The sequence below is a fragment of the Toxotes jaculatrix genome, chromosome 2 (assembly GCF_017976425.1).
Source record: "Toxotes jaculatrix isolate fToxJac2 chromosome 2, fToxJac2.pri, whole genome shotgun sequence".
Classification (NCBI taxonomy): Eukaryota; Metazoa; Chordata; class Actinopteri; family Toxotidae; genus Toxotes; species Toxotes jaculatrix.
The window spans coordinates 28601657-28611374 of record NC_054395.1 but is presented as its reverse complement, the minus strand read 5'-3'; the positions used below and the strand labels follow the sequence as shown (position 1 = coordinate 28611374).

At 41.0% G+C, this 9718-nt stretch overlaps 1 protein-coding gene across 6 annotated transcripts in view; it reads left to right on the top strand.

Moving 5' to 3' along the window:
* The first annotated feature begins 954 nt into the window (after positions 1-954).
* Positions 955-9718, top strand: part of rgs19 (regulator of G protein signaling 19) — a 28258-nt gene continuing 19494 nt past the window's right edge. Inside the window, exons 1-2 of one of the 6 annotated variants that reach the window (XM_041056418.1) lie at positions 958-1278; positions 7288-7398. In XM_041056418.1, coding sequence (XP_040912352.1) covers positions 7384-7398 — 15 coding nt within the window. In that variant the 5' untranslated portion in view covers positions 958-1278; positions 7288-7383. Of the gene's footprint in view, positions 1279-1551; positions 1759-7287; positions 7399-9718 lie in introns of those variants that run through there. The other 5 variants (XM_041056427.1, XM_041056400.1, XM_041056410.1 and 2 more) reach the window with 5 other exon arrangements.

Below are 9718 nucleotides of genomic sequence, written 5' to 3'. Positions count from 1 at the left end.
TTAACAGTAGTTGTGGCTGTTGTAGATAATCTGAATCTTAACATGTGTTTGAGGATGTGTGAATCTTGAAATTCTTGGAAAGAAGGAACTGTAGCTGATGGAGGAAGCCTGGTGTTGTTTTTCTCCCTCTTTCTAGGCATATGTATCAACAAACCATTGCAAAAATGAACTGGCTGATTAGACAAGAGTGTTACAAAGACCTGTAAAGTACATTGTTATGAAACTCAAATGAAATCTAGAGAAGAGTTAGAGGCCCAGAGCTTTGAATGTGTGGTCAGAGCTATCTAATTCTGATCTGTGGTGCACATGCAAGGAAGAATATTACTGAAAGCCTTTATTCGTGGTCATCAGTGTCTCCCAACGTGCTGCATCTAACACTATTAGCTAATTTAAACCTTAAAATTGTGTGAGTAATCTGTCTTATGATTTTGTGTCACTGTAAACTGTATTTTCATAACAACCCCTTATTTAGTGATTAAGTGTAAAAATTATACATGAAGATTTATTGTAATGTGCTGTGGTTATGTTATGCATGTGAACTGATGAGCTATGCTGTGTCTAAATTACCTATATTTTATAAACAAACATCTGCAGTCGGTTAAAATTTCCTTTCACACAGAAAACATACACCTGGGGGCCTATTTTTTCTACACTAAGTAAAAAAAGAATAATAAATTGCAAAACTATCATTTATATGTATGAAATCGATGCATATAAAATATATGAGAATGCATTAAAGCAGATAAAAAAAATGGTTTTATCAATAAAACTCCTGCTCTGGTATTTAAATGACTCTACGTAGTATTACGTGCAATAACACGTACAACAAATAAAAACTATTACATATATATAAAGTTTTATTATAGAGAACTCCGGGTCTCCACCCGCTTGGATGGACGTGTGAATCCGCGCATGCGCTCTGCCGCCCCTGTCCGCCAGGGCGGTGATCTCTCTCCCTCTCTCTCACTCACGCTCTTTCTGTGGGTCTCTCTATCACTCTCTCTCTCTCTCTCTCTCTGGGAAAAACCCGAGCAGGAGGAAAGCAGCAGAAGGGGGGAGGAGGAGGACTCCTTCTTCTTCTTCTTCTTCTTCCGATACAGCGGCGGCGGCAGGATATTTAGAAAAAAAAATAAATCAAAAAAAAAAAAAAAAAAATCCACGCGCCGAACCCCCCGGTGCGGAGCGGCAGAGGAAGAAAAAAAAAAAAACACACACACACGGATGTGCCTCCGAAAGCGCAGCGGATACCGCCCTCCGGACCTTATTAATGCCAAGATTGTGAGTATCTGATCGGCTGCAGAGACGAGCTTGAACACGGGGAGGGGAGGGGTGCTGGTTTCAGTTTAATTTCCCCTTCCCTGGTCTCCAGTCAGCGGCGGGGGCTTTTCCTCGCTCCGCGGTGTTGAGGAAAAGGTCGGTCTCCGTGATTCCTCCCCTCCCCTCCCCTCCCTCCTTCCTCACCCCCTCCTTCCCTTTCCTTCTTGCCTTTCTTACCTCCTCGGTTCCTTCCCTGGGCAGCAGGCAGGCGGGCGGGCAGGCGAGCGGGCGGGCGGGCAGTCTTCAGGGGAAAGAGGAGCAGAAGGAGTCGAGCGAGCCCGTGTCTTGTCTCCTTTCAGTCTTTTTTTTCCGTTTCTTTTTAACGGTTTCCTTAATGACACTGGCACCGGCGGGGGTGTTTCACACTACTGCTCTGTCTTCAGCTCCTCTTTTTCTCCGCAACATAAAACAGGACGCGCACAACACACAAAGAGCTCATGGGTAGGAAACCGAGGAAGGAGAGAAAAGGGATCTCTCACTTTACTTTGGTGTTTCTCCCCTTTTAAATCTCAGTTTATGTTTCAGTTGTCATGTCTAAGGAGTCAGGGAGTTTTGAGAGGAGGACAGTAAACTGAGTGTTAGCCTAATGTTTCTGCTGTTGATGCATTCAGCTGTAACACAGGTCAGCTGTCAGGGCCCAGGTCAAACTGGATGTTTGACAGTTAAAAGTTTGCACCAAACTTCATTCATTTGAATTGAACCTTTGCTTTCGCCAAGTTTGTGATTAGTTCTGATTTATATTTCCATTTTGATTTACTGTTTTTCTTTGTCAGCTAAGACAAACTGCGCTCAGGTCTGAGGATAAAGTGGTAAGGCAGATTTGAAAAAGGAAGGACGCTATTCTAGCTAGGTAACTTTAGCTATCCCTGTTTACGATTCTACAGTTCTTCTCTAGCAAATTCTCCTCTAGCAGATTATTTGTTTTTAGTGGGTGAGTTTTGCTAGCTCGCTAGCCTGCAGTGCAATTGCATGAGAGTTAGGTGAGAAAACACACTGGCCTCCTGACACAATGCTGCATAACCGAGCTAAAATTTTTTAAATTTTCTGCTCCAAAACAAAAATTTTAAAACTTTAGTTAGCTCGATTTGGTCTTACATTTGCCTTTCTCTCCGGCTGGAGATGATTGACGTCTGCATATGTTCTTAGACTGTATGAAGGCCATTCTGATTCCTGAGCATGTTTGGGCACTGATATAACCGTTTCTTTACCAATCCCAATTCTGATAACTCAGGATTTCTGCCATTAGCGAGTAATGATATTTTTATGTAAGGTAACATGAGTTGAAGGATTACTGTGGTGCTTGGATCGGTGCAGATCTGTAGCAGGCTGTGAAACCTATGTTGGTCTACATTTGTGCCAACTGAGACTTGTTTGCAGATGACAGCATTATACTAAAGGATGAATACAGCAGCTAGAGGTGATGTGTCTAATCTTTGACCAGTGGCCTTTTTTGGGCAGTTGAACGCATCAAATTTAACGCCTTAATATTAAAAGGAAACACAGATTTAATACAACAAAGTCTGTTTAAAGGTCTTGGGCAGTACTACCGCGTGTTGCCTCATGAGGCCTGGAGGTGTGGGGTTAGAAAGAACTGAACTCACCAGACCTCTGTAGGCTGCTCCTCATTTCTGCTTGAGGGTAGCAACTTGAGGCGACGTAAGCCACTTCTAATCTCTGACCAAATTTTCAACAGTCAGTTTGTATTGTGGTTAATGTTGGTGCCAGGTTTTTGATTTTGATGTCTTGTTTTAAAAAAATGTCTATTGTGAGTCTGATAGTGTTAGTACGTAAGGAGTACGCTTTTAACATTTGTCTGTTATCAGCATTAAACTTGTAGCTAGAAGGTGAAGAAATTTTTGAAACCTGTGAATGTTGAAATGTCATGATGAAGGCATAGCTGTTGAAAAGTGTTTGTTGGCCTGACTTATTTAGGTGGGCTTGACTTTTGTGTTTATCAACGGGATTATCGAAGTTTTGTGTTTCTGTCTGGATCTGAGTTTGACTCCTGAAGTCCCTCAGGAAAATTGCAGTGAATGTTATTGTGTTGTCACAACGGAATAAAAGTGAAAATTAACAGTTGTTGCTGTGACATGTTCCACACGGATTCAGTGACACATTAAAGAGCTCAGTCGGCTGATATTTGGCACAGTTAAGACAAAAAAAATCACCAGTGTCGGTTTTCTTTTCCTACAGTGTCTCTGTGGTTTGTGAGTTTATAGTGACCTTGCTGTACTCGATGGTATGTTTATGTGTAAACTGACAGGGTGACGTTCCTACATACTACACCTTGAGCAGTCCAGTGGTACTCTTATTGTATACATTATCCTTAATAGCACACCTTTAGTATAAACTATAAGTTTAATATTCCAGTTGGGACTTTTAGGATTAGTGGTATAATTCCTATTTATGACCATATAAGGTGTAACCTGTGGTTAGGAGCTTTTAAGAGGAAGAGACACAACAAAAGCAGAAATGAATGTGTTGTTGCGTTAAAGTATACTGAGTTTGAGCAGAGATGGGATTATACAACTGCTCCCTCCTTTTATTTCTTTCAGCCTCCTAATCGCCTCATTGTGTAGTAAATGCCTTTTCATGAATCATAGTGGACAGCTTCGGGTGAAGGTGTTGCACAGGAAGGTGCATTTTGAAATCAGAAACAAAGGTGGAAGGAAGTGTCAGGCTTGTCAGGTTTTGAAAGTACGGCTCTTTGCATTTCTTCTCTGTTTTCAGTTTGCTGTGTCCGAGCATGTGGAACCACTCGCTATCAAATGTCAACATCCATCTCCTCTTATCCTCATAAATCCTTGTGTTTTGGGGTCCTTCCCTGTAGCTGGTTTGAATTACTCTTGAAAACGAAGTGAGATTTGATTTTAGGCACCTCTGTGAGGTTTTGTTGGCCTGAGAACTTTGTTCTCACGTGACTGAATAAACCAAGAGCAAGGGTGAAAGGTTTGATTGAACAGCTTCAAACACATTGAGCGTGAAAACACCCTCAGAAATCACCTCCTCTATATGATCTGTCATTTATTTGGAGAGCAGTTGAATACTACATCACCATGGAAACCAGTGTAAACAGCATTAGCTCTCAGAAAACGAGATCTGTGGCTAATTTTGGGGTCCCGAGCCTAAGATTAAGAAAGACACCACATCTCAGAGATTGACCTATGTCCGATCAGGAGTCTAGAAGTTTTTTTTTTTTTCTTCTTCTTCTTGCCAGTTGGTACACACTTCCTCTTCCTGCGTCTTTCTTCATTGTGTCTGTTGCTTGCTTCCTCTTTTTTTTTCAAGTTGGTCATCACCTTTCTTTCCTGAGTCTCTCTCACTATCTCTGTCTCCCCACTTGTGTCTTTTATTCTTTGTCTTTGTCTGTTAGTCTTTACTTACTCACTTTAGTCAAGTGTGTATTTGTGTCTATGAATGTGGTTGCCATTCTCTCTAGTGCATGTGTCTTCACTATCATCCAGTCCTGTTAGTGTCTGGTGGTTTTAAAAGTGACTCTATCTTGCTGGTTTGATGTTTAAGTCCATAAAAATTCACTCAAAACCAGTGTTCCCATGTCATTAAAAACTTATATCTCCCAAATGTCAAATGTTTGTCCAGGAGCTAAAAAAAAATGCTGCCCTATTTTTAGTTTGACCACCACACATTTTTGAGGTTATCCAGTGGGATTTTAAAAGGATCCCATCAGGAAGTCGTAGTGTTTTCTCAACCCATAGGGGAACATGTCATTCTTCAAATAGCATGAACTCACCAATATGTCTCCAAAAGTGGGGTTAAAGAGATGCTGTTCCTGTGGCTGTAGACAAATTGAAAACAGGCTGTGAAATCAAATGCAGGGCTTCATCTGACGATTAGTTTCATCACTGATTCATTTGTTAATTATTTTATCGATTGGTCATTTGGCCGAGAAAGTGTCAGAAAGTAGATAAAAACTTCTTCGATCTGAAAATATTTGAGTTCGAACCAAACATCAGCGTTGTCAATATTATCATTTGTTGTTTTCTTTGTTTACTTGTTCATGATACACATCTGCTCCGTCGGAGCGCACAGGTAGCTACATAATAGCGCCGCTCCGGGTGCAGTTGCAGGCGCGGAGTTTCATTTCGTTCTCTTTTATCACTTGACTGGATTTCTGGGCAATGAGGTCTTCACAGTTCAAATTCACCTTTACACTGCAATCCTTTACGATCACATCAAAATAGCACAGGGAAGATATGAGGCCCCACAGAGTGGTACAAGTGCCCACGAGTGAAAATGTATGTCAAGTGAGCCATATGTCATATGTTGCTTATGGGGATATTAATCTAAATCTGCATGTGTTTTAACACTAACAGTAAATTTCTGCTTATGAAGTCTTGCTTGACAGCCAGAGTCCCTAAATTAGCCTTTCTGTTTCCCCAAAATAACTTCTTAGCATCATTAGCTTTGCTTATTGGAACTAATTGGCATGATGAGCAACAACCTTGCCAGTAATCTCTGTCTCATGGTTTCAATGTGGTTACTTGAGGGGAATTTCAAAGGAAAATGAACCGTAGAGGTAAACTTCCACAGGGCACAGCTCCTGTAAAAACCTCGCAACTCCAAGATTTTTAACTTGTATTTATTAAGAAAAGCACACGTTTTTTTTGGTTTGTTTTTATTTTCAATTTTTTGTACAACAGCTTTACAGTTTCTGGCCAAAGCAAAATTATGTACTTTTCCAGATCCTGAAACTATTCTATTGGAATGAATTGGTCCCTAAATTGGTCCATAATGTTTATCCTTGCTTTGGTTAAATATTTGGTGTTGTGTTAGCCTTGGTTTGGTGCAGTATTTACTGGTGTTTAGGCCTGGGTTTAATCCAGTATTTAATCTTCCTTTGGCTTTGGTTTGGTCCAGTATTCGCTGGTGTTTTAGTCCTGGGTTGTTCCATTAGGGCCTGGTTCTATTATCCTCGTATGATCCAGTATTGTATAATGTTTAGCCGTCCTTTGCTCCAGTGTTCTTTGGTCTTCAGACTCTGACTGGGTTCAGTATTCAGAGGGGTTTTATCTTCATTGTAGTCCAGTAGCCAGGGATTTCTTCCCCTGGTTTTGGTCCAACATTCACTGGTGTTTTAGGCAGGGACTGATCCAACTTTATCTCTCCAGCTGTGATACCTAAGTTCAGTTTATCTGCCAATACTTAGCACTGATCTGATACCAGTGCTCTCTTTTTCCACAGATCAGTGTACATGCATGGGCCTCACTGAGACTGCAGTCAGTTTGTATCGACCATTTGTTAAATAGAGTTTTCATGCGTGAAAGTAACACACACATCACCTAAGATGGGAAATAGCAATGATACACCATAATGTACCAAGAGACGGCTTTTTGTATCTCTTGATTAGATAATCTCGTTAGGACATCGTCAGAATGTTTGCATAAGAGAAGCTCAGGTGTACCCACTCTGATTGACTTTCTGTCGCATCATTGGACTGAATTCATTTTCATGATTATCAGATTTTTTTTTTTAATCTATGTCTTTTTCAGTGTATTGTGTAATCGGTGGAGGATCCACCATTGATGGAGTTTGGTACACAAACACTCACTATGGCCTTTTTTCTCTCCTTTTGTGTGTGTGTGTGTGCGTGGGTGTGTGTGTTGCCTGTGTACACCTATGTTTTTTTGTGGATAAATGTACATTCCCCTGGGATTTATGGTGCATTATATGGGTGTTACACCCTGTGTTTGCTGTGTGTGCTTTTATGTGTGTGTGCGTCGTGTTTTTGGTCCATGACTGCATGGGACTTCACACATATACGTGTATCACTGTGTATGTTTATGTGATGCATTTTGATTGTACTTGTGTGCTTCTGTGTGGCGTGTTTGCGTGACTGCATGTTTGCACGTACATTTGTGCAATCCCCTTTGTGTGTGTGTGTGTGTGTGTGTGTGTGTGTGTGTGTGTGTGTGTGTGTGCGTGTCTGTGTATGTATGTGTATTTATAAAGGAGAGGTCCGAGGCAGAAGGGGGGATGACATGCATGTGTCCGGCCTGTTAACATCGCTGACGACTCGCACACTAACCGACTGCCCGCCCTCACGACATGACGGATGTACTGGTAAACCAACTACACTTTTTCTTCTCTCTGTCTCCCACATGCTCTTTTATTGCTTTTCCTCTCTGTTCATCTCTTTATCTCTCTCTAAATTTCTTTGTTTCACTGTCTGGGAAATGTTTCACAGGATAAACCAAGCCCACTCATAGAAAAACCACTAGTAACTCTACGGAGCAGTATTTACAGCCACCGAACAGATTCCTGTCAGGGGTTTTGCACTATTCTGCTGATTGACAGTTGGTGGCAGTAATGTGCCGAGAAATGTAGCCATGCACCAACAAAAGCAGAGAAGAAGAAGAAGATTTCAAGCTAGCAAACATGGATGTAAAAGATACACAATTTTAAGTTTTGGCAAAGGAAATGCACTCGAAGAATACACGCAGTGCCTTTTGGTAAGAAACACAACTTTTTGTTTGTTAACACGAAAACTCCACAGGCAGCTTCAGATTTTAAAGTTTTTAAAGTGGTCATTATATATGATCAACTGTTCAAAATCTAACTGGTTCATTTAACATATCTTCCACTATTGTCACTGAAAGAAAACAATGAAAAGCGTATCTTTCTTACTTCTTACTGATAGTTTGAGCTATTAATTAGCTTAAACTGATATGTATTAGCCAATATATCCTTAGTTATCATAGCTTTGAAACTTTGAAAAATGGAGGATCAGTGGGCTTCTACTGTACTATACTTTTCATTTGAATGTTTTTTCTCTCCTCTCCTTCCTGATCATTGTCCTAAATTACACTGTCACTTAATTTCCACTTGTCACTGCCACTGTTGACTATATATAACTGCTGTCAGCTTGTCTGCCTCCTATCTGCTTGTCATTTCTCCCCCCTCCGTCTTTTATCTTTTCCTCTTACTCTTCGCCGTCTCCCTCTCCTATTCTTATCTTGTTCTCCTCCATTCTTCCCATTCCCTTCGCTCTTTTTTCTCGCATTATATCTGCCTCACCTGCTTTCCCTCTTTATCTCCCCCTCTCTCTTTCTCTAATTCTCTCTCTCTCATCTTTACATTTCGTTTCATTGAGGCTGTGAAGTACAGTGCAGTGTCTGTATTTATGTACACTGGTCATGTAACACGTTGCTTGATGGCAACTTAGTATTAAGAAGTTTTTGTCTGATGTTGCCACAGACGCATATGCTTTGTGGCCAAAAGTATGTGGAGTACATCCATATGGTGTCCCATTGTTTGGTTGGTGGAGGTGGTGAGTGTTGCCCCTTCCTATGTGACAAATCCATTTGATCAAGACAAACCTAAAACTAACTTTAACTCGATGCAAACTCAAGTTGCAAAGTGGGAGGAACTATTTCAGGTGCCCCTCGTCCTTGAAATAAAAGTTGTATTCATTTTTCCCCATAGACAATGTTAGATGACAGTTAGAGCACATCGACAGCTTGGATCAACACCATTATCCGTCCAAATGATCAACGACTACATCACAAAGTGTCTGGTTCAAAAAAGGGAGGGGAAAATAATCATGAGCCAATTATTAGTCACATGACCCGCTGATGGCAGGCTAAAGTGAGCTGACGTTTACTGTGTTGGGAAAACACAAACACAATCTGCAGCTTAAATTAATTCATTTTAAATTCTCTCTCAGTTTTGATAGAATTGAGCAGCTTCATGTTCTCAACAACAAAGCGTTTTGAATTCCCAACTGTTCTGATTTGCACCTCTGACCTCGGTTTTGTTCTCCATAGCAACGGCACCTGAGGCTCATGGGTATTGTTCGCTGTGCCAAAATGACAGACAGAACATGATTTCTTACAAAGAGAGTTTAAATAAGTAAAACTGGCAGCCTTGACATAAACCTGTCGGCTCATTACGTTATCCAGGAGAGTCCCCTGTTTCTGTTTGAAATAATATTAAAAATATTGTTTAAATAAAAAATTGTCATGTGAATACAGAATGGAGAAAAACACTCACTTCACAGCTCTATTGGGTGAAACTTGTGACCAACTTATGATTACCAAACTGTCTGAGCTGCAATACATTGGTGTTGCTCACACTTCAGCACCTGATTTGTGACTTTTTGGGCTGTTTCTCTCAACTTTTCCCAACTTGTAACAACTCAGAGCGTTTCCTGTTTCCTGACCTTGCGACACACTGCTCTGGTTAATGACTGAAATGCAAACTCACACTGTGAAACATCTCATCATCTCATCTCCACTGTCCTCCAGTCTTCTGGGAGGGCTTTCCACTAACTTTTGGAATCTGGCTGCAGGCATTTACTCCCGTTTAGCCACAAGAGCATTAGGGAGGTTAGTGAGGTCTGAGTTGCAGCTCGTCTCAGAGGTGTTGGATGAGGCTGAGGTCA